Source organism: Numida meleagris, chromosome 1 (assembly GCF_002078875.1).
Source record: "Numida meleagris isolate 19003 breed g44 Domestic line chromosome 1, NumMel1.0, whole genome shotgun sequence".
NCBI classification, from domain to species: domain Eukaryota; kingdom Metazoa; phylum Chordata; class Aves; order Galliformes; family Numididae; genus Numida; species Numida meleagris.
Genome location: NC_034409.1, coordinates 151,218,867 through 151,243,901, shown reverse-complemented (window position 1 = coordinate 151,243,901; position 25,035 = coordinate 151,218,867). Strand labels below are relative to the sequence as shown.

Sequence of the window (25,035 nt, the reverse complement as noted above, 5' to 3'; positions counted from 1 at the left end):
GCCTCCATACCTGCACTTTTGCTCACTCATACTCTCACCATGACTCACCACTAAAATCTCTAAGATAATTCATGATAGTTTGATTACATCAGTAACTCCTGACTATGCCACAGTAACTCTCTCCAAATGCTGCTGCTTCTCAATCATTCCCTTGAATCTCTTCACCATCATCACAAACTCCTAATACTTCCAGGCTCTCCTCAACTGATCGCAGCAACGTCTTAAAATCCCTTCCAAACTTCTGTCATCCCAAGTATATCGGACACTGAGCACCACATTCCACATTTTATGTCAGTGACACACCTGACAACTTAATCCAAAATAGTAATGATAAAATTAAAAACCAAATCCAGTTATCTCTAGTAAGCATCATACTGCAAGTCTCTGTATCTTACATCATTTCAGCTTTCAGAGACCAAATTTAATCCAAAGTAACTCTAGCTGTATTTGTAGCGCCTCTGAGAGATGACAGCCAATTACAGTCCTCTCTATAGTACAATTTATTTTAATACAGTCCGCTTGTTCACACTTTAATTTGCTTGCAATTTATGTAATTTATATACATTTCAGAACGCAGAAAAGATCTACACTGCAACTATTAAGCCAACCTTGTGTTAATGACCACTCACTTGTCAAACCAAGTCTTCTTTGTAGGAACTCCACCATCTCCTGCACCAATTGTTCTTTTCCTGGATTCAGCATCTACCACTATTCTCATACTGCTTTTATTAGGAGGTTTTTCTGTAAACAGATGAAAACGTTAATTTTTGTATTTTTTATTTGCATTGAAAAAACACAACTGATCTTGTTCAAAAACTGCATCAAATCTTGGTTGCAGACTAATCTTCTTAATCTCCAGCAGATGCTAAAAATATCTAATAGCTTTCACTTTGTCACGTCAACATCACACAAAAGGAAAACAAAAGAAGTGTGACAGAAGACATCTGCCTCCATTTACGATGTCCCATACAGTATCCTGAGGTTGGCACCATTTTTGTTAACAGCTCCATTCTACTATCAAACAGCACACACAAAAATACTAATGACAGGAAACGTAGGAGACTCCAGAACCCTGACAACTATGAACTAGACAGCGGGGTAAGGGGGAAAGGAAGCAGCACTTTCTGAAGAGTGGGAATCACACTGAATGGATGGGGGGGAGGAAAGGGGGCACCTCCCTGAAAACACATCAGCAAAAACCCAAGATTAAATACAAATACATACTGATGTGATTAAATCCACATTCAAAACAACTCTTTTCATTTCTCTTCCTTTCTCACTTTGTATGCTGCTACTTCTTTCTCAGGGCCATGGGAACTATGAGTTTAAGATTACTGATGTTTAACTGTCTACTACCAGATAAAAATGACTTCCTCTTCTCCACAGCGAAGAAAAAAACAGTAAGACTTATTACAAAAAGATTTTCTTTATAAAAGATGTAGAAAGTGACCAGTTATTACGCCCAAGTGTATATCTGTAGGATATTTTAGTAATAGATTTCATTTTATCCGCCAAAAAACACACAAACTAGGAATAAGCAAAATTTCCTGTTTAAACAAACTTCTCTTACCTACAGAAGATTTTTTAAAAATGCAACATTTTCCAGTGTTAGATTCTCTGAAAAGTTCTTCAATTTACATTAATGTAAGAAATCCAGCTAAACTAAGTATAGCTTTGCATACCTCTGGGTGGTAGATCCATATCACCTGATGTGAGTCCTATCAAATTTGGTCTTTGAGCATGTACTCTATGTCTATACATAGGTCTGGAAGTGTTTGTTATACTTGGAGCTTCTGGATTATAGCCATCTGTGTCGTACGTTTCTGGTAACAAATAAATTGTCTAATTAAAATAAATTGCAGTTAAAAAAAAAAAGGTTGCAAATATTATATTTCAACTAATTACAAGAAACAGTTAAAATGGAAAAGTCTGTTTTATATAAACTATCCTAAAAAACTACCATGCCATGCTATTATCACAATGAAAACACTATTCCATAGTCAAGATTCACGTTTTACATGCATACTTTTGACTTTCGTCCCGAAATAAATTAGAAAAAAAAGCGTGAAGTAACAGTCACGGTCTAAAAATGATACAAATTTATTATCCCAAACTATGACATTATCATCTCTAAACACACTATAATATGAATCAACGTTATTCTATTTAGCAAACCTTGTGGGCAAAGCCTCAGTACTACACCTGCTGTAAAAAGAGAGGGTGGAGCAGGAGGCGGCTGGTGATGAATACCCGTTGTAACAACAGTAGGAACTGAGCTAGTTGCTGAATTTGGGGGAGCATCCATGCCAGCAGGCTGCAATGGGGGAAGAGGAGGGGGTGGTCCTGCAAAAAAGAAAGAAAAACAACGTATTAGTGTGTTATCCACTAGATGTTACACTCAAACTAACTCATATGGAAATGTTCTTAAGATTATTAAAAAACCAAAACATTAATTCCTATGAAACCATTCCCACTGGCAGATGGCTCTAAACTCAGATCACAGACAAAAGCATTTCAATACTCAACATATTTCCAATTAACTTTATTCTGTAAAGCAAAATCTCACTGCTAACCCAGTATTTATCTTCACCAGCAGAAGTTCTTTAAAGTTGTATAAAACTCTCTCAGGGAAACACATTTCTTAGCGTATTCTAACACTATTGAGCTTCTTTATTTCTACAAAAGGTAATGCGACACTTTCAAAGCTAAAGAGTCAACCTTGGCCTTCAAATTTATTATTGGTAAACAACATTTTGGAAAAAGACACAAAACCTTGTATCTGGACTTCGCAGACAGACCTGGAAACCCTCACTGAGGCAGAACCGATGATGCCAGCAAGACAGTTACTCTCCACAGTAAGTGAAATAAATAAATTCAGTTCTTACGTAAAGATACCGTTAACTGAAAATCAAGTTTAAAAAGCTTTCAAGCAATATCAAATGCCACTTATTCTTGAGCAATTTACCAAGTGAAATATTTAAGTTGATTAAAAGGAAAAGAAAAAAAAGGAATAGCCACATTAAATTAACACATCACACAGTTTTTAAACCATGCGAGGGATGTGAACACTAAATTGCCATTTAAAAATGGCAGCTAGGACATAAGTCTTTTTCATAAGTAATTTTCAGTGCTTGAACCAAAGCACTTTCTAATGAATGAGTAAACACACAGGAGAATTTTGTTTAGGTTTCAAATTCTTGACAAATTATGTTTTTAGGTGTAAATTTAACGTAGTCATGCATTCTCATTAATGTTAGTACTACAAAGGAAATGACCAGTAGCTATTTCTTCCCAGGGTTTTCCCTTCTTCTCTAAGAGTAGTCATTTTTATACAATTTCTCCTAAACTCAGGGAACTGGGTTTTGCTATGCCATGCCATGCTTTTGCTTAAACACAATTGAAATATCATTTCTTATTCAAGACTCACACTTTATGTGCAAATTGTACAATGGACACTGCAACAATTGCCATAAAAACCAGTACTGAGAACACTGTACAAATTTTTAAAAACAGAATTAACATTGTTAGAACAGCTTTTTGCGCTGCATGCTTTTATTTTTTTTCTAAACTACCTGTTACAGGTGGAAGGCTAGGTGGTAAGGGGCCCGGTGGTGGTACTGGAGGTCTAAGGTTAACAGGAGGAGGACTCAGAATTGGTGGAGGGGGAGGAAGTCCAGGAGGAGGTGGTCCTTCGACAACAGGGGGTTGTGCTGGAAAAGGCAGAATGCCAGGAAGATTCACATCTTCTACCACTACTGGATCGCTTCCATGATCAAAAGGGCACATATCTCCTCTCATACAGAAACCCTTTTCTGAAACATCAAAAACAAAAAGAATTGTTAGTATTCAAGAGCTGTATGTACTACCTCAGCTTCAGCAAAAGTAACAGAACATAGAAACTGAAAAGCTAAGGAAAAATATAAATTTCACAGAGGGGCAACTATAAAATGTGAAACTGAAGACAGGAGGTGAAGCATGCTGTAAATTAGCTTGCCAGGAAAAGTTTGAGGATAGCCATATCATAGTTTTCCAACAAAGTACTATTTGCTTCATACCCAAAAAGTGGAAATAGTAAGCTGCTATATAATATGATCTTTAAAAGATACAAAGTTTCAGTCACGCTTGGACATGTTATTTTAGAAGTATATCCATCTGCAAATCTGAATCTTTCTCAAAATCCTCTAGAGCTATAGACTACAACACAGCACTCTGCAGCTCATCCTGCATTAGAAGAAAACTTTGAAACAGTTACGCTTTTACAACTAGGCGTTCCCATGAGTTATACCTGCAAACCTGAGTCATTAGCCAACTATTTTCTTTTAAAAAACCATGCTATTATCCTAAGCAGAGCTCTTAACATAAACTAACCTAGATCTTAGACTTGTCATTGTGATATATAGCAGAAAAAAAAGCCTCAGAAAAACACATTAGGGGGAAATTATACTCCGTTAACAGGTTGACTGGCTGGACTTAGATTAAGTTAGTGCAAACTGCAACAGTCTTTTGCACTGGTTAGACATGGAAAAAGACAGTATAAGATCTAGGTAAGCACAAAAGAGTACTCAATTTTACGAAATATATAATCTGTAAAAAACAGTTTCACATAAGTCTAAGAAGTTACAGCTCTTAAGTCTTCTAGTACATTAATCTCTCTTAGGGTGGAATAAAATCAAAAAAACGATGACATCAGTGAGGTTCTAATTATGGCCAAAACAATCAAGTATAATACTTGGCTTGAACAAAAGATAAATCAAGAAAAGCGGGTAAAAGTCCACTAGTATTTATATAAAAATCAATACAATATCCTTTATCTATATAAAATAAATCTAATAAGTAAACACAGAAGTATTAAGGAAGAACATGAAAAGAAATAACGACCTTTACCTTTTGAGAAAAAAGGCTACCACAGCTGCAGCCAGCCATTAAAAAATCTAGACTTACCATCATAATCTCTACAGCGTTTCTTTGGCAGTGGAGGTCTTCCATAGGAGTTGTGGTCCAGCTGCTCTTCATGGAACTCTGACCAGCTTTCAGTAGTGTTATTTCCATGATGAGCAGGAGCAATAACAGTAATAGTGCTGCTCAGCGTAGGGACAGGATAGTGGCCAGATGAAATATTTGTTACAGAAGAAACTGGAGTATAATTGTTTTCTAACGGATCTGTTCTATCCATATCATATTTTGGCTTTCCCAAATCTCTTTCTGAAAAGAAGAGGGGAGAAAAAAAAGTTAACTGGATGATTGCACACATTTTCACCAGAAACACTGAAATCATCGAGTTTATTTACTCAAAGTCAATTCATCTCAAAATATAAAAATAGTAACTGAAATGTTCTGCTCGTTGCCCAGAGTTGAGCCTCCAGTCTTGGATCTGTTTATAACTTGACTGAATAGAGTCCTGAGCAACCTGTTCCAGTTTGTCTGCTTTGAGAACAGGTACTGGACTAGAAGTTTTTCAGGGGCCTCTTCCAGCCTCAACTATACCATGATTCTACATTCCCAAGTTTTAATCAGAAAAAAAAAGATAATCTTAAAATTTCATAGTCAACCACCAGGGTACACCGTACCCATAATAAAATAGAAAGTTTATTTAACTTCAAGCGTAGTAGATCATCTGTAGCAATCCATATATTCTAGGAACTGCATTTGGAAAGCTATCCTTGATAAAGGGAAACAACAAAAAGTAATCACCACTTGAAAAATATCATAAAAGTGATATATCTTTAATGTTTCAAGAGGCTATATAACTGTTGCATCTTCATGTTGTTAATATTCATTTTGTCTGCATCCAACTGCATGCATAGAATCAAATACAAAGCCTTGTCATGACTGGAGAAATAATAATATTTGACAGGTGTGGAACATTCCTGGCCATATACAGCAGCAGCATGATTTTTTATTCTAAATACATACAAACTATTAATTTTCTAACATTACCATCAATTAAATAGCAAGCAGCCAGATGAAGACAGTAGAGTCCTGCCATGAAGTAAGCTAGCAGACTCAACAGCACATTAAAGAAACATTAATGAAAATGTCTTAAAAGTGGCAGACGAGCATGGCTAAAACAGACTTTTCCTTATGTCCTTACAAAGAGGAACACAGGTTTTACTGTCAGATACCATCTGTAAGACATTACAATTGTAGTAAAAGTAAGATATTCCTTAAATTAAGATTTAATCACATTGTAATACAGCTATGGAACTCATGAATAAGCTGTTTGAAAAATTTCTGCTTGCTAATTTTCAGGAACCCTGCATTCCTACTTAGAACGCCATGTTAGAAAAGCTCATTCTTCACAAAGGAAAATAATAAATAGGAGATCTACGCTACAGTATTTTAACTTCTGTATTCTTTAAGTCAGGATAAAGAGGTCGTACAACTCTCAGTGCTGTTTTTCGATTTATCAGTAACAACTATAGCGGAAAAGCATTCTTATCAGACAAACAAACAGCTTTATATTTGAAGAAGCTTAATTTGAAGAGCAAAACTACAGTACTGAATGAAGCCTTAAGTCCTACAGCTATGTGTGCTAACGCACGTATTTACTATAGTAATTTCATCGTCTTCCCAAGACACCAAAGGGGGAACAACACAAAAAGAACAGAATGTACAATGCTGTTTAACAAGCAGTTCGCTGACAAACTGGTAGTTTCTGCCTGTCCTACCTCTGTATACCTCAGTATTAATCTCTGCATATTCCGATATCAGATTCTGAGTTTCCTAGAACTTAACAAAATGCAATTAACTTGGATTTTTCTGCCTTTTCTGCCTGTCTCACAACATTTAGAAATGGCCAACACAATCCAAGTTGTTAGAAAAGAATTGATGGAAAGAAGGGAAAGGAAGAACTGAGAACATAATCACATAAATTTTATATCCACAGTAAACAAAGCTAAAAGTTAACAATAAAACAAGAACACTAAGGGAAATTTTGGTACATCTCAAACACAGTGTTTTAGTCTAGTGTCTAAATTTTGTAAGCAGCATTCACCGTATTTTAGAGACCAACTGTTGGTACCTCTGCTTCGTGTTCTACTTCGGCTTCTGCTCCGGTCTCGATCCCTGTCCCGCAATCTCTCTTTGCTCCAGCTCCTACTTCGACTCCTGCTGTAGCTTCGACTTCTCCCTCTTCTTCTGTTGTATCGATCCCTATAGGAATCTCTTCTGGGAGGATTTCGGTCATAATCTCTCTTCCGAGAACGTTCATCTTTTTTCCTTTCATCGCGGCTTCTAAACATGTAATTTTGCTGACTGTTACTTACAAGAATTAAAAATCTAAAAATATGGCAATGGTAAATAACATAAAAGACACAAAAACTATGGTCCTTCCTTTCTCATCAAGGTACTATTAAAATACCTTTATTTGGTTTACGCATTTTACATTTATCATCCAGCACATTTTTAAATGTAAAATATTGTTTTTGCCCCAAAATGAACCTTCTGCAAATTGAAAATATCAGAAAGATTAACTGAAGGGAAAGCTTGTAAATTAAAATTACAACTATTCAAATTCAACGGTGAGCAGAGTAAGTGCTGTAATTTAAACTACAAATCAATCTAACATTAAAAATCCAAAAAAGTCCAAACTAATAGTTATAAACTTATAGACAGCTTACCCAGTTTCTTGTAGCACAGACAATTTAAATATGTTTGCATAAAAGTTGCAACCATTTTAGACTTAATAGGTGACTATACGTAAAGGAAATATTTAAATCATTAATGTGATAAAAATCCAATCTATCTAATTACAGACACAATACAAGATTAATTACAAAATTAAGAAAAATTTATTACCTGGTATCTCTGTAGCGCGAACTTGACTGAGGAGGGCTGTGATTGAGTCTCCTGGAGAACTTCTTCTCTCGCTCTTCCTCTTTAACTATCTGAATTTCAATTACATACATTAGAACAAAGCCTTAGTGTATTATACTAAAGTTTTCTGCACAACCAAATAAAAACAAGAACAACCACAAACACTGAACAAAGTCTGCAGCAACATTTGAAATGAAACAAGATTTTTACTTTTAATACGATACTAAATTTCTCATTTCATTGGGAGAAAATGAAGTAGTATAAGAGATGTTAATCATGCTGCACTGACAATACGTCTACTTTCAATACAGGTGGAGAAATCCATACTGAGGTACAGTGAATGACCTGGATGCACAGGAATGTTCCATGAGTGGCATAATAATGTCCTTCCAGCAGGTTACCTTGTTCACATAATGGTTAAACACTCATGCAACCAAACCTATGCAGCTGTTGAAAAAGGGCTAACCTACTCTCCTCTGGGTCACAGAACCATATAAACACCAGTGCCAGAATGTTTCCAGGATCAAACAGCTGAAGGAATGAGGACTGTCACTTGGAATGGCAAATTAAAAGGGCAGCATTAATTAGAGCAGTCTCCCGAGCAAAGAACTAATGCAGGCTGTACCATACTTTCTACAGTACCAATAGTACTTGTTGAGCACTACAGTGTGCTCAACATATGAGGCATGAACCCTCAGCCATGGGAACGAAGAAAAAAGGTACGTAGTTAATGTCAATGCTTACCTCTTCTTTTTTCGTCTCCTTTTCCTGGTGCTGAAAGAACTCTACTTTTAGGCTTCCTGACGATGGCTGTTCTGGTGGAGGTAGATAGCTTTTTGTATTCACAGCATCAAACAGTTTTTCCACAAATATCTGAGTTTCTAAAAGTAAAGAATAAAAATGAATATTCAGTATTCAAAACTTCTGTTAATATTTGCTTTTAAAGAAGTTCACCAGAAAGTTGAAACAGTGAATCGCACTTTTTTTTTTTTTTTTTTTTAAAGACTTTGCTTCTATACTTTATATTTTGAAAGGACTTTTACAAGGTTGAGAAACATGTAGATAACGACAATGTTCCAGATAGGCTATCAATTGCACTATTTTCAATGTCTTCTTATCAACCACCTAGGAGAATATTTTTTAATGTAGAGAGAGATTCAGCGCTTCTAATTCAGGCAGTAATTCTTAACATTCTTAATTTTCTTCCAGGAAAAAAAGCAGACAAAAATACACTTTGAAAAAAAAAAAACCACAACCATAAATTGTGCCATACACCTGTGGTTTTGTCTTTTTTTTAATTACTTCATGCAAATTGAATTACATACTTCCAAGTAACAAAGCTGACAAAGAAATAAACATGGGATTCTACACAAAAAGTTTGTTTGAAATAAACAAAAATTTTTCACTCACAATTAATAGTTACAACAAACACCATACCTTTCTGAAGAAATACATCCAGCTGATCAACACACAATGCCTTCAGCTCCTTTTCACTTTTATCCTTCTTTACCAAAGCCAGAACATATTTAGCTAGGGCAGATGGATCTGCATCACATCTGCAAACAGATCAACAAAAACACACAGAAGAGATTAAGTTAAAGAAGTGAACGGCTGAAACTGGTATCACCAATACCAATATCACACAGAGGATCAAAATCTTTCCTAGTGAAGTAACTGAAAAATATCCAGGGGTATTTTCTAAGAGTGAGTCCAGAGATGAAAGATCACTAAGCACCACGTTTTTATCCAGAGAAATGATCCCCTAGAAGTGAGATTTCCAAACAATACTCCACAGACCATTTCAGAGCAAACTAGAAAGCACTATTTAGGGTAAAACAGCTTCAACTGCCAAACAGTCCTGAAGAGTAATAAAAGCTACAATAAGTACTTCCATAATTTCTCAATTATGAAATCAGTGAAGATACACTTGTAGTACTAAGTAACTCTTAATGCTGTAAAGTTAGCCTATGTAGTTAGAAATGAATGCAGTAATACAGCAGAAGTGACGCTACTGAAAAGGAAAATAAAGGCAGATTTACCACATGCACACTGATGACGTGCCATAGACAGCTAGCTCGTCTGGGCAATGATCAAAGTTAATACTACTGCTTAAGTAAATAGTTTTAAGAAACTAACGAGGAAAGACAATTGCACTGATGCACCCTAATGGTAGATTCTATCAAAAAAAAATGAAATGAGCAAAACTACAATATAGACAGGGAGTTGCACCGAATTCGAGTATTATATAAATAACGTTCCAGTGAATAAGTCCACAATGACTGAACAGAACAGAATCATAGAATTGCTCAGGTTGGAAAAGACCCTTAAAATCATCAAGTCCAACCACAACCTAACTACACTACCCTAACTCTAACAACCCACCACTAGATCATGGCCCTGAGCACCACCACATCCAAACGGTTTTTAAACACATTCAGGGATGGTGACTCAACCACCTCCCTGCAGAGCCTACTCCAGTGCTTAACAACCCTTTCCATAAAGAAGTTTTTCCTGATATCCAACCTAAAGCTCCCCTGGCACAACTTGAGGCCATTTCTCCTTGTCCTGTCACCAGTGAAGAGACCAACCCCACTCTCACTGCAATCACCTTTCAGGTGATTAAAGAGAGCAATGAGGTCTCCCCTCAGCCTCCTCTTCCCCAGACTAAACAGCCCCAGTTCCTTTAGTCACTCCTCGTAGGGCATGATCTCCAAGCCCTTCACAAGCCTTGCTGCCCTTCTTTGGACCTGCTCCAGCACCTCCATGTCCATTCTGTATTGAGGTGCCCAAAACTGAACACAATACTCGAGGTGGGGCCTCACCAATGCTGAGTCCAGGGGCAGGATGACCTCCCTAGTCCTGCTCACCACACCATTCCTGATACAAGCCAGGATGCCACTGGCCTTCTTGGCCACCTGGGCACACTGCTGGCTCATATTCAGCTGACTGTCCAGCACACCAAGCTCCCTTTCCATCAGGCAGCTTTCCAGCCTCCCTTTCCCAAGCCTGTCGGGTTGCCTGGGGTTGTTGTGAACAAAATGCAGGACCTGACATTTGCCCCTACTGACACTCATACAGTTTACCTTGGTCCACTGATTCAGTCTATCCAGGTCCCTCTGTAGTGCCTTTCTACCCTCCAGTAGATCAACACTCTCTCCCAACTTGGTGTCATCTGCAAACTGACTGAGGGGGCACTCAATCCCCTCATCAAGATCACCGATAAAGATGTTGAATAGGAGTGGCCCCAGTACCAAGCCCTGGGGGACACCATGCGTGACTGGCCGCCAACTGGATTTAACTCCACTGACCAACAGAACAGCCACTCTCAATCTCTTCTACATTAAAACAAATGAAATTTCAGCACTGAGGCTTACTTACAAGTCTGACTGTTGGTAACTTAAATGACATGTGTTTTAGGTACTGAAAACATATCCTTCACAATATCATGCTAGATATCAAGCTACATAATTCCTCTCCTCAAAGAAGCAATCTCCGGCACCACATCCTCCACACAAACATATCCATTAAGTGAAGGATATAGATCTGTCAGCAATCTGTCTTAAGTAGACCCTCTGGATACCCTGGGCTCAGAATAGCGTGCTCTGAAGTTAGAGGTCAAATCTTCAAACATAACTCAGTACCATGCAGAATGCAGGCAATAGCAGTATTTCATGCTGCAAAAGCAACGTGAGCTGCTAGAGGACACAGCACAATTTTCTGTTAGTCTGCATTATTCATAGATATAGGAGATGAGAGTTTACAATCAGTTTCAACTCCAAAAGAATCTGCAGACACAGAACCAACAAAACACAAACGCGTACCGCCAACTGAACAAGAGGCTGCACAATGACTGAAAATTGTTCAGAAAATTTTTCTTCTGAGTATCACATCTGGTTTACCCCAGTTCAGATCTAATAATTCTTCACCTCCAAGAAGAATGCTGTCCAAGCACCAAGTCATCTTGGAAACAGGAACATAACTTCGTACATCGAGATCAGCAGAACTGCTCTTGCACTGCTAGCACCTGAGCACGTCATCCACCCAGATCATCTGGAAGCTCACACCTAACAAGCTGTCTGTGCAATGAGGTAGCTTGAATGAGACTCCTCACTGCTAGAAGGCCCCATGGGGGCTTAAATTCTACCACCTCTCCGCTTCTGAATGCATAATTTTGAAAAATGTTACTGTTCCTTAATCTGACTTCAATGTCGCTACAGAGGATTTACATTCTTCTCCAAGTTTAAAGCTGAATGATGCCTCAGAAAATTGCAGTGCTATTTTCGTATTTTCTACCAACAGTCATAAAGGGAAAGCAGTTTGGGGGGGGGGGGAAAGGGGTGGGAATTTCACATGATAATCCTTTTTTTTTTTTTTGCTGTTTCTTCTCCTTTCTGTCCTTCACCAATATTAGATAAAACATTATAAGCTGAATTTTTATTTGAATTCCATTTTTTTTGTAACACAAAGAAGTCATGAATGTGTCATGACACATGTGTGCAGCCATAATTATTCAGTGAACAACAGCAACAACAAAAAGGAGTTAGTCAAAAAGTAAAAAGCCACTGATGTCAGTTACTGCAGTTTATTAAACCTCCAGCTGCTACAGTAGTGACTATAAGACAGCCTCATATTCAGCTTAAAATAATTCCTTTCCCATAAGCAGGATAGAAAATACAAAATCTTGTCTGGAAAGCCATCTAGATTCCAAAAGGTTTAATACTAACACATACTACACGCACACACAGTCACTGCTTTTTCTCCCCTCGTGCCACACAGATGCTGTCCCTCATGCAGTGATCTCAGAATGTCATTCCATCCACTGAACTAACTCCATGATGCCCTCAAGAAAATATCCCCAATAAAAACGTACCTTAATTTCCAAAAGACAGAATCACCTTCTCCTGTGACACTGTTTTGTAGTTTATCATTCCATATGTGGTATTACCACATATAAACGAAACAAATGGACAGGATTCCAACATTACTATTCAATACATAAGTATAGAAATTCTCCTATACATAACCAGGAGAACATATCTGCTATCAGAGTAAAAATATGCATTTATTTTTGGCCATTCAAAAAAAGTTTTTGAGAAATACTAGCACAGATGAATTACTCCATAATGTACTTTGTAGTAGAATGAGATGGAGAAAATCTTTCTGTAAACTAACAGCATACTAGTTACTTCAGATATATTTACAGTATGTTTACAGTAAGTTTGCAGCATGATCTTTCATTTACACTGGTTTTCAGAGTTTTTTTTGCCCTCAAGATGATAGAAAAATTAAATTGCTAGCAACATGAATTAGCAGGAGAGAGGAATAAGAAATCACTACAAAAACCTGTTTTACTTTACAAAACTGTGGCTACAGCCTGATAATTTCTGTTGTCTAGCTATTAGAGTTCTGAGGGAGGGTTGCTTTCACAAAAAGCAATTCCTTCGTGCTTTCTCACTCCCAGCAGAATTCTGAAATACTGCGTATTAATTCTCCATCCTCAGTTCTGTCAGTATCCGCTGGGTTGGATTACAGGAGGCTTGCTGGTCCGCAATTCGTACATCCTCTCGTTTCACAATCTTTTCTTACAGAATGGGAGTCTGCGTGTGTAAATAATACCCAATATACTTGCAGTATCTTTACTGTGCATGCATGAATGTTTCATTCATTTTGAGCTAGCTTTATCAGCTTTCCTAAGCTCTTTCACTTGCATTTTATACTCTTATGGATGACAATGCTTTATTAAGCAATGGCACTTCAATGAAAATAGGAAAGGCACCCATGCTGACAGCAGCCGAATATACTGTGCAGCACAACGGATTCATCATAGAGCATAAAGCATATTGTCTTCTTGTACGCTAAAAAGATCAACAACGTGAGGAAGGTACGTAACCGACTGTTCAGAACACGTTAGAAAAATGAGATTACTACCTACGCATTTCAAATCATTTAAGCAGCACTTCAAATTTTAAGATAAATGTATACTTCAGTTACAGCATTCACTGAGTATTACACATTTTTAATTGCTGAGTACAGGTTTGAACCCTTAGCTTAACCTGAATATGGCGCAGGACATCAAAGACCTGAGCAAGAATCAAATGTATGCAGTACAAGTCCGACAAGTTCCCATTTAACTTCATTCTTATGCTAAGATTCGGTTACTAGAAAAATATTCACATCCATTTAAACAAGTAAAATTTCTCAACTTTAAGTGTTCTACCTATGTTCCCCTCAAGTTTTCATAGGCCTGGGCTATACACAACAATTATCACAGAAATTTCTCCTCCTGTCTTCTTATTTTTTTAAAATGAGCAAGCAAAGAGCATTTGGTTGAAGTAATACGAGCCAACTTCCACTGCAGGATGTACATCCCAATGCTTCCTACAATTAAACATCGCAGCACATTTTCTTACACCTACTTTCCAGATACATGATCTTGATCAGAAACGCCGAATGTTTTCACCTCCAGCAATGCTTTTTTGCACGGCCTACTACGTTAGTCAAACATACTGTGTCTACCACTCTATGCTAGACAAGGGAGACTGCTCTAGAAATCCTGCTTTAGTAAACACTACCTAGCATTTGGGCACACACACACAAAAACTCTTGCTACATGTTCTTCAAGGAATGATCTGGGTACCTCTAACCACTGGAAAAAAGTTTCAGAAAGCAAGGTCATGTCCAATCAAACACTCTGCTCCACTGCAGAAGAGCTTACAGCTACAACAAAACTCAAAGAAAATTTCAAAATCCCTCTTTGTAATTCCATTGTTTCCAATCTCATCCTTTTTTTTGCTGAAATTACTCCAAATTATCATTTCAAATACAGAAAAAGCAGCACAAGAAAACTGAACTTGTGAAAGTAAGTTTAAGCCATAAAAAGATTTAAGTACTACATATTAGAGAATGTATGAGTAACTTGGTTGAAAAGGAGTTCCTTCCCTGTACAGACTTTTTTTTCCACCTCTAATTTAGCTTTTATTTAAAATTGTAGCTTAATTGTTTGCAATTCTTTAAGCAACATTCAACCTATCAGATTCCAATATTCAGATTTACATATTTTAAAACATAAAATACTTATCACGGAATCATAGAATGGCTTGAGCTGGAAGGGACCTCAAGGATCATCAAGCTCCAACCCCCCTGCTGCAGGCAGGGCCACCAACCTCCACATCTAATACTAGACCAGGCTGCCCAGGGCCCCATCCAACCTGGCCTTGAACACCTCCAGGGACGGGGCATCCACAAACTCTCTGGGCAGTCTGTTCCAGCACCCCACTACTCTCTTGGTAAAGAACTTCCCCCTGATATCCAACCTAAATCTTCCCTCCTTCAACTTAAAACCGTTTCCCTTTGTCCTGCCAGTATCTATCCTTGTGAAGAGTTGACTCCCCTCCTGTTTGTAGGCTCTCTTAAGGTACTGCAAGGCTGCAATGAGATCACCCCAGGGCATTCTCTTCTCCAGGCTGAACAAGCCCAGCTCCCTCAGCCTGACTCAGTAGGGGAGGTGCTCCAGCCCTCTGATCATCTTTGTGGCCCTCATCTGGACCCTCTCCAACAGCTCCCTGTCTTTCTTGGCCCAAGGCCTGCACACAGTACTCCAGATGGGGCCTTAGGAGGGCAGAGTAGAGAGGGACAATCACCTCCCCCTCCCTGCTGGCCACCCCGCTTCTGATAAAGGAAGTTCTGAGAACTCACTTTAACCTTTATAAGCACATTTAATTAGAAGAATCAAAATTAATCCTTAAATTCAGGGAGTGTGTAACATATGCAAGTTGTTTGCGGAGAAATTTCACTGCTGTAGCTAGCTAGCTGTACATAAAAGAACCTCTTATTAACAAAGTTTATACTGACTATTTATAAAGACTACAGCAAAATAGCTAAAAGTAATTCAGCACAGCAAATAAGCTAAATCGGCAAAATACCTCTGTACACAAATACTGCATAACCATTTTATAACATACAGAGTAGAAATATACAGTAAATACCTTCCGAAGTAGTAAGAAAGAATAAACAAACTTTGACTACACTAAGAACGTATTTTGCAAGGTTAGTGTGTTTAAGCAAAGTCTGCTCTCTGTTGAGAGTGTTTGGCTCTTCCATGCAAATTCTGAAGGGAACAATCCCCATGTGGTGTTTAACTATAGGGTATTTAACCATTTTACCCACAATTTCCCAAACTGCAGCTAGCCAACTGTAACCTGACAGTTTTCACAAAGGGAACACGGTTACACACATGGGGGGGGGGAATGATTGAGGAAGAGCGGGGAACAAGAAGAGCAACTTCCATCAGCTCTCCCTGTATCCAAAACACTATGCGTTAATTTCACATATATTTATGTATTTCAATCTAACGCCTAGAAACTCAATCTAAAGTTCACTTAGGAGACAGTTAGGGCACACACCACTTTTTTAAAGAGGTAAAAGAAGCTACAAGGTTTTTGTTTCGGTTTTTTTTTTTTGTTTTTTTTTTTTAGAATGAATGTACCTTTAAAAGAAGGTGCTGCAAGTCCTGAAACTAGCTTCTTGACAAATTTAAACTACCACAGTACACTGAAACCACAAAAGCATGCCTAAAAACCTCCAGGCAGTGAATTATCTTTCCGTAAAGGAAGTAACATGTAGGTGCATGTTATTTGCCTCACCTTGATCCTCAGAAATCACAACTTTAACTTCGCAATCCAGTTCTGTTGCCTAAAATTAATATTCATACTTCTCTAGCACAGTTTGCTCCTTGACATTAACCACGGTGGATGTGGCTGTTTGAGAGCTTCGCATTTGCGGGCATGAGTGTGTGCAGAAGCGGCTTGCTGCTCACTGGGCAAAGCAACTAGTCTAAAGAAGGTATCTGACTGTGTTGCTACAAGATTCTGTGCTCAAAAATCTGTAAAAAGCTACAGTTCTCAGAAATTCAAGGAATGACAGGCTCATCCAGCAAGGTCTGACCTATCTTGAGACACTATTCTTGTAATGCCCACTTTCGACAGCTCTTTATAAGCACGGAAGTATGCTGAGGAATGCAACAGCCGCCAGTGCTCTTATACAAGATACTGATGACATTACTGTAGTTCTAAAATATGATATCCCAATCTGACAGGCTCATACAGCTGCAACCAGCAACCAACAGCTTAAAATGCCATCTTCTAGACACAAAACAACTCTCAAGAGGCAGAACTGCTGTTAGTTTGCTGGCTGTTCAGCACACATTCAGCGCAGGAAGCAAGAATCATCATTTTACCTGCGACTTGTGATGCAGCCAAGGGGATCCATTTCACAGGTGGTGATGTACAGAGTAACAACTAGGAAGGTCCAACAAAATAAGAATAATTTTCTCCTATTTTACTTTTCTGATTTCAAGTACCCCTTCTTATAATCCCAATTCTGTAACTCTGTCACAGTACCTTTTCCAAATAAGCGTTAACAGTATCAGCACTGATAGTTAGGCATATTCAACTCCCAAACTCTGCAGCTCCCCATGAGTTACATGAACAACTATCAAATTTAATGGATGCAGAGGAGAAACTTCACAGTATAAAGTGATACAACAGTGACGTGCACCCATGCTTCACTTACATTAGTTATACTTTACGTTAAAGTGTTAACAGTAAATTAAACAAACTTTTTGTTATGCTTTCGAACATCTGAGGAAGTTTCTGGGAAATTAAAGTGAAACCTCCTGGTGGGTTAAGTCTTTCTGGTAGGACAGTGCAGGCCATGAACATATAAAGGAATGTCAAAGATTTTCACTTCAACTTCTGTTCTTTCAGTACCTTGGGTCATCATCATATTCTTTACACCATTGTTAAACCCCCTTTATTCACTTTTCTTAAGCTAGCGGGTGAAGGGACTAACCAGTAACCTATTAATAATTAAGCAAGACCCAAACACATAAGATACACGATGAAATTTAACAACAAAAGGTTGAAAAGCACTACAAGCAGGAAAAGAGTGAAGGTATAGGTGAATACCAGCACATTCTGTTTCCCAGAAAATATTCCAATGACAAATATACTCAAAATATTCTTCAAACAATTTGGATTTTTTTCTGTCAAAATAGTTCCAATGCCATTATCATTTACAGAATTAAATGCTGCAAAAAGGCCTTTCAATTTGAATGAGGGGTGCCTAAATATTGCACAAACATTGTTTCAGATTTTTTTTTCATCTTCTTTGCAAGTCTGACTTAGCAACTGAACAAATGTTTTCGGAAAACTAAATACAGCAAAGAGGAAAAAAACAGATACAGGAAGCTCACTGAACTTGTAAGTAAAATTCAGTGTGCCAGCAGAAGATTTTAATTACACTTATTTTACACAAAGTAATTAAAAACAAGATAATTTTCCACTGCAAAGAATTAGGGCAAGGGGGAGCATATTACAGTGTCTTATAAAGGCGAGGTGTTTGAGCGCAGCGTTTGTGCAAAGCAGCTAGCAACAAAACGAAGAAGACCTGCCTCCTTACCACCTTGCCAAGCCAGATCCTGACATACTAGCAGGCATATATACACAGTTTATACAGGATCTAGAACAGACTTGCAGAAAAGAAATCCACCACAGTAGAAATGGCTTAGCAAAGTCTTTGTTAGTACAAAACGTAGAGGTGATAGACATGAGGTTATACTTCAAGTTTAACGTTACTTTCACATACATTACAGGAGCCATACCATGGATGAGAAACAATTATGTAATACTAGAAAGCAAGCACACTGCAATCTGCAAGCAGCAAAGACGACTGCTGACACACGTATCTTCTGCACAGAGATAGCTTGAGTTAAACATACAAGATAGTTCTAGTCAAATACAAAGCAGCCATAGCACAACAGTACCTCTACTTTGTTTACACTGCTACTGCATCCACACGCACGTATCGTTAATGCTTGTGTGCACGTTATGTAATTCTCTGTGAACCCACGCAGTTTTTTCAAAGTGATTTCCAAAATCACACGCACCGAAGGAAAAAAAAGGCCTATACTTCAAAGACCAGCAGAAAGTCAGTGGAGAAGCACCCCCCCCTCAAGCAGAGCTGGAATGCATGCATATATGCTCCAGCACAGCAGCACTTGCCATTTCTGCCTTTCTGCAACACAACCCATCTCAGATAGAGCATTTGTATGGAGGGCCACCAAGGCTTTGACAAAGACATAAGAACACTCCAGGAAGTAAACAAATAAATTCTGTAATCTATATTCCAACATTCACCCTCCCCCCCCCCGCCAAAAAAAAAAACATTCTTATCTATGAACACTACTTCCCAGAGACACCATGTGCAAGTAATCCAACCACATCCAGTCTACACAAAAATATTCAACACTTGTTTCATTATACTTAAAAAGTTCACACTCTTGCTGATGCTTAGTAATATTTCAAAGATAAAAATTTCTAGTTAAAGGAAACAACTTTCATGGATATTACCATTTTCTAGTTCTGAAACATATGTTTAAGGACTATGCATGCTACAGCCTTTGCAACAAATTATACACCAAGACTGACAAGTTCTGGATACTTCGAAATGGACAACTTGGAAACCAGCAGCTAACTACCTAGCTCTAGATATCTAGCACACAAATACAGACATACATAGAGGTGTGTAGGAAGTGTCTTTACTTATCTTCTTAAAAATATTTCACACTTTACAACCATCAAAACACCACCATAAGGGTATGACGATATGTTTCTTAGTCAAACTGGGAAATTCAGTTGCCTATCTCACAGCTAAAGGTCTCAGGAAGAGTCACGAGACGTACACGCTTGACACAGTTATGTTTAATTAAAAGGCAAAGAAAAGTAAAAAAAGTTATTTTCAGGCTACAGTAACGCCTCCAGGTGACCGGCACTTAGGGCCTCATCGTGCTAGTATAACATCAGCAGTTCTAAAGAAGTAACTGCATAGTAGAATTTTCATACAGCCAGAAGCTATGGCTATAGGCATGCATTTCAGGTACCTGAGATAAGAAGCATCTCCAAGGTATTTGACTGATGGGAAATGACAATAACTCTACACTCAATCCAGTGTGTAATGGGACAATGCAGCTGGATAGAACACAGCACAAAACTCAATGACAGCTGAGTTTAACAGCTCCTGCTGGCTTTTTTCCTCCCAAACTAAAAATTCCGAAAACTCAGCATCTTCCAGGACAGCAATTACCCAGCCCACAACATACTTTTCAAACATGAGAACCATATCTGAACTATTCACATGTTACAATTAGTTTAACGGAAATATCTTGGTGCCTTAAGTGATTAAAAACAGAAAATCACACTGATCTCAAACCCTGAGAATTCCAGTTTCAGCCTTTAACTGTTGACTGTTGCTAGCAGACAGCAGACAAACAAACACTGTGCATCCCAGGCTTCTTACCATGATGAGAAGTTACCACTGTTCACCATGCATGAATGAAGGCTGAGGAGAGCTGAGGAACCATACTGACCTCTTGCTAAATCCTATCTGGCAAATTTTTGATGCTTTTTAGATTGTTCATAGGAAATCTAAAATAAACCGGTAAAGTCAAGCTTCAGCTTCTGATGTGCAATACTCAAAAGCAGAAAAGCCTCTGGATACAGACCCGTAAAATCAAGATAACCTAGTACATATACTCAATAATGAATGCGATTTTGAAGTCAATTGAAGCCCTACTGCAAACGTCAACAGTGGATTTCCAGTCTCACAGAATTTGACAATACTCCTAAATTGTTTGAAGGTAACACATCAGTACCCAGCAGCTGCCTAACTGAGAGGGAATCATGCACCACCTATCATTTTGAACTACCAGCATTTATGAGGGTACTACAAGACTTTCCAAAGTTAAGCACTACCTACAAATCTACTACTTACAAATCTGAACAGCATGCTCTAAAGACGCATCAAACTGCCCACTATTATTAACAGAAGTTTCACTGAGAAAACACTCAGATACTAACACGAAATATTCTGCATCAGAAGACTATTGCCAGTAATAGGTCAGCTAGATCTATTACCACAGAACAGAGTATGCTTTGTTATTTCAGTAACACCTTACATTTACGCAAGAGGAAGATTAGTTCACCTCCTTCGTAAGAAAGACACTTTTCCCAAATAAAACTTAAAATAAAATCCTACCACGGTATAAAGGATTACATCTTTTGTACAAGTGCACTCACAGAAATTTGTTGCAGGCCTAATTCAAAGTCCACAGGAACTAAGTTCAAGAGTCACCTACTTCAGCGTTGTTTTGATCAGGTCTTACGGAAAAAAGAACCACCTCTCTCCAGTTCCTGACCCTTATTCAGGCTATTTCAACACGAGCCATACAAACTGTGCGTGTACCTACATATACTTGTCTAATACCTATAGAAACCATAGAGCTGATCCCCCTCTCCACCTCAATCCAACAGCGTCAGAGTAAAGCCCACCATGGACAAGTAACTCAAAAGAAAAGTTAACGTTGGAGTTCATTTATAAGCTCTGGTTATACTGACTCAAATCATGCTCCAACAACTTAATACAGACAAGTTGGAGTGGTGTTTTGTAATGCCCAGACAAGAGCTTGCCCTGATCCAAAATGTTTACAGGCACCATACTTCCAGAACATGAAACATTTAAAACCAAGTTTCCATATCAACGCTACCAGAATATTATCCAGTGAAGAAAGATTAGTACTCCACGGTCTGACTATGTGCAGAAGAGTCCTTATTACTAGCATGAATGCTACGCTCAGAGGCCAAGCAGGAATTCACAAACAGGCAAATTACTCTCTGGGGCTCCTACTTCCCAGAGCTCTATGCAACTGATGCAATTTTTAGTTGGGGGGGGTGGAGGGGAGAAATACTAGTGTACCAAACGTTCAAAACAACCGCGAACGATGTAGGTAACAGTCAGAAACCCCCGAGCTGCACGGGAGCCCTCTCAGAGCCTCAGAACGGCAGCCGGTGGCCATTCCCCTGGCCTCGATGGGGCGAGCTGCGCGGGCCGCAATCGCAGACATTACCTCCGCTCACTACAAAGAGAAGAAGCACGGGCGCTAGCGACGAACGCGGTCGCTAGGGGGAGAAGCTGCATCCTCACGAGAAGGACGGCGTTGCCTCCCCGCCGAGGACCGCGCCGAGAGAAGCGGGGGCACGGCACGGCACGGCACAGCCCTGCGGTGCCCGACGGAGGCGGGGAAGAAGGGCGCGCCGAGGGCACCTGCCGGAACGCCGCCCCGGAGCTCTGCCTCACGGCGCTCCCCTGCCCGACCTGTCCCGTCTTTTCCCAGGGAGGGTTGTTCAGGAGGGAGAGAGGCAGGGTCGCGGCTACTCACATGGGCTCCAACGTTTTGCTGAGCCAGGATTTCAGCGCCTCGAAGTTTTCTATGATCATTTTAACCACCATCCAGAGCGGCCCTGGCCCCGCGCCTCCCCGGCAGCAGCAGCACCACCACCAGCGACGGCGGCGGGCTCCGTGCCGCCCCGCCGGCCGGGACCCCGGCTCCCGCCGCGCCTCCCCCTGCCCCCCGAGGCCGCCTCCCGGTTCGGCAGAGGCCGCTCGGCAGGGGCAGGAGGCCCAGCGCCACGAAGGGGGCGGAACCAGCCGAGCGGCGGCTGCTCCCCGCGGGCCCCGCTCTCGCTTCTCCTTGGCCGGGAAACGCGGCCCGGCCGCCCCGCGGCTCCCTTCTTCCCGCTCCTCGGCAGCGGCCGGCGGGCCCCGAACGCGGCCCCGAAACGCGCCGCCCCCCCTCGCCCCTCAGCCGTAGAGCGAGGCAGAACGAAGGGACGATCGAGCGAGCAGGTAAGATGGCGGCGCGCCGCTGTCGCGAGCATAAGGAGTCTCGCGAGAACAGGTGGCGCGCGAGGCCTGCCGGGAGGCGGGGCCCAGCCCGGCTGCGCGGCGGCCGTGGGGGGTGGTGATGGCGGCCATGGCTGCTTGGCCGTGCTAGTTCGCTCTGCCCACAGTGGGTGGAGGCGGCTCTTGGCGGGGAAGAGAGCCTCCTGGGAAGTCGACAGGACGCTGTAATAACGAAGCGCGTCTCGGAGAAACAAAACGTGGGGGAGTGTTTCCCCCCTTCCCTGTGATGCAAAGTCTCATAACTGTCAACAGCTGGAAAGTTGTTTAAAATCGCTTTAAAAAAATGATACAGTTCTCAGCACTTTCTCGGCCAATTCATCACAGCCAATGTTTATAAACACTGCTGTTATATACCTCACTCCTGTCTACAGGGTTGTATTTTAGACCCTACAGAGCTGACATCTGGGTGAAAATGCCAATATGGGCACCATGTAAAGCATATGGGCACCATCCTGGCATCGGGATGATGTTGCTCTTAGGGGTAAGATCCTGGGAAGCACCCATGTCACCTCTGCTGACCTTGGAATGGCAGATGTTCCCACAGCTCAGACCCATCTCCCTTGGGTGGTTGAGCCCCCATAGCAATTCTGAGTTGTCCTGTGAGATACCTGAAATAGCAGTAAGTGCTGGGTTTTTTTTTCAGTACCCCACGTTTGCTGAGTACGGAACAATACGGCTGATGTGATTTTATCTGCCTAGATTCAGTAGACTTACGACAGACCAGCACCTAACCCCAGGTTGTGAGCTGTTTTAGATAGTCATTAAACGGAGGCAGATATTCCAAGGAAGTAGTTGACTGTCTGTCTGAGGGCAGAGCAGACAGGTGACTGTTGAGCTGCCTTCCTGTTTCTCACAGCTATAGAGTTTGGGTAATCAGGCTAGACGGGACAGCAACTTTGATCTTGACCAGTCTGTCAATATGTCAGCATCCTGATATCCTACCTATGTTATGTGGAATCAGGATAATAGCAGAAGTAGTCTTGGAGTGCACCGGTGAAGACAAGGTATGTTTGGGCGCAGGAGTGCCTGGCTGCTTTCCTGGCCTGGGAACTCCTTCAAGATTCATCTCTATCTTCACTCCGCTTGTAGCAGCCCACCACAGACCCTTAGCACCTACTTCCCTCCCGAAAAATCTTTACCTCTCTGAACCTGTAGTCGAACAAGGACCATAATCTATTACAGTCCTTATTTTTTTTCTTCATGCTTCTGCGTAGAACTTTGCCTCTGCAGAGGAGATGTCAAGTATCCAACACAGGTAAATAAGCCAACCAGTAAAACTACCAGTTTTGCAGGTAGTTCTGTGAGGTCTTTCCAATTTCAAGATATACTTTGATTTCTCTACATAGTGGAGAGTGAGCAGCGCATCCAGTCGGTAGACAAAAAGTCATCAGCATGTGAAATTCTTTGGAGGTTTTTTATACACGTAAAAAAGTCCTTGGCTTGCAGTCACTAAGTTGTAAGTTAATTCCCCTTGAATATGTGAAAGTGTTATTAAGCTTGGGTGTGATCTGTCTTTGAAGGGACTGGCACATAGAAATCAGGCATTGTGATAAGAATCTGGCCTTTAATCCTTTGCAAAAACCAGAGTCTAGTAGAAATAATTCAGGAAAACACTGTGTCAGTCTGCTTCACTATCATCTTGGTAACTACCTTTGATCCTAAAATATACAAGCCAGCAAAAAAACATTGCCTCCACTTCTTCCCCTCATAAAGTGTTTGCATATAATGACGGTAGCAACTTTACTGTGTCTGGCACCTCATTTTCTAAACTGCTGTCAAACTATTCCGAAGCACACGGTTGTAAGTAAATGAAATTTGTGATCCACAAATGTATTTCACAAGTACATTTTATGCACTTTGTCTGCATGTAATTTATGAACATTATGATGCTGATAGAAGCATGCATTATCACCCTTCTGTGGCAATATTAACCATAGTAAATACATTTATAGCTTCTGACATTTCCTCTTTCAGCATTTGCAGAGTAAACTTCAGGCCTTACAAAGTTTTAGAACCAACATCTTCAGAAGTTGCCACAATGTTCTGTAGCACTTTTAAAGCAATTTTCATTTAATTTCATGGCAGGAATTAGAGGAAACCAAAGTGAAAAAGTATTTATTGAATCTAAGAATAACATCTCCTCTGACATATAAGGTAGCTTCTTTACATAAGATGGCTTCTATTTAAGACACAACATCCTAAAAATCTTAGTAGTTTACTAAGAAGTAGTCTTTGCTTAAACTGTAGTTGCACATGAAATCAGCACTTTAATTGAAAAAAATCTTGAAAATCATATTTCATTTAATGCAACACAATAGAGAATCTGTGCAGAGGGTCAAAGTAATTATTAACTTGTCATATTTCTGTGAGACAAATAACCTACTATTTCTCCTGTACCTGTTCAGTGTAAAGTTCATAAACTGT

General features: G+C 39.9%; 1 protein-coding gene across 5 annotated transcripts in view; it reads right to left on the bottom strand.

The window, feature by feature from the left end:
- Positions 1-22,306, bottom strand: part of RBM26 (RNA binding motif protein 26) — a 51,803-nt gene extending 29,497 nt beyond the window's left edge. For 2 of the 5 annotated variants that reach the window (XM_021416903.1, XM_021416936.1), the window contains exons 1-10: positions 22,088-22,306; positions 9,253-9,371; positions 8,560-8,696; positions 7,798-7,886; positions 6,995-7,233; positions 4,942-5,202; positions 3,573-3,812; positions 2,176-2,343; positions 1,683-1,823; positions 630-741 (exon numbers count right to left, since the gene is read on the bottom strand). In XM_021416903.1, coding sequence (XP_021272578.1) covers positions 630-741; positions 1,683-1,823; positions 2,176-2,343; positions 3,573-3,812; positions 4,942-5,202; positions 6,995-7,233; positions 7,798-7,886; positions 8,560-8,696; positions 9,253-9,371; positions 22,088-22,158 — 1,577 coding nt within the window. In that variant the 5' untranslated portion in view covers positions 22,159-22,306. The remainder of the gene's footprint in view (positions 1-629; positions 742-1,682; positions 1,824-2,175; positions 2,344-3,572; positions 3,813-4,941; positions 5,203-6,994; positions 7,234-7,797; positions 7,887-8,559; positions 8,697-9,252; positions 9,372-22,087) is intronic. The other 3 variants (XM_021416919.1, XM_021416911.1, XM_021416927.1) reach the window with 3 other exon arrangements.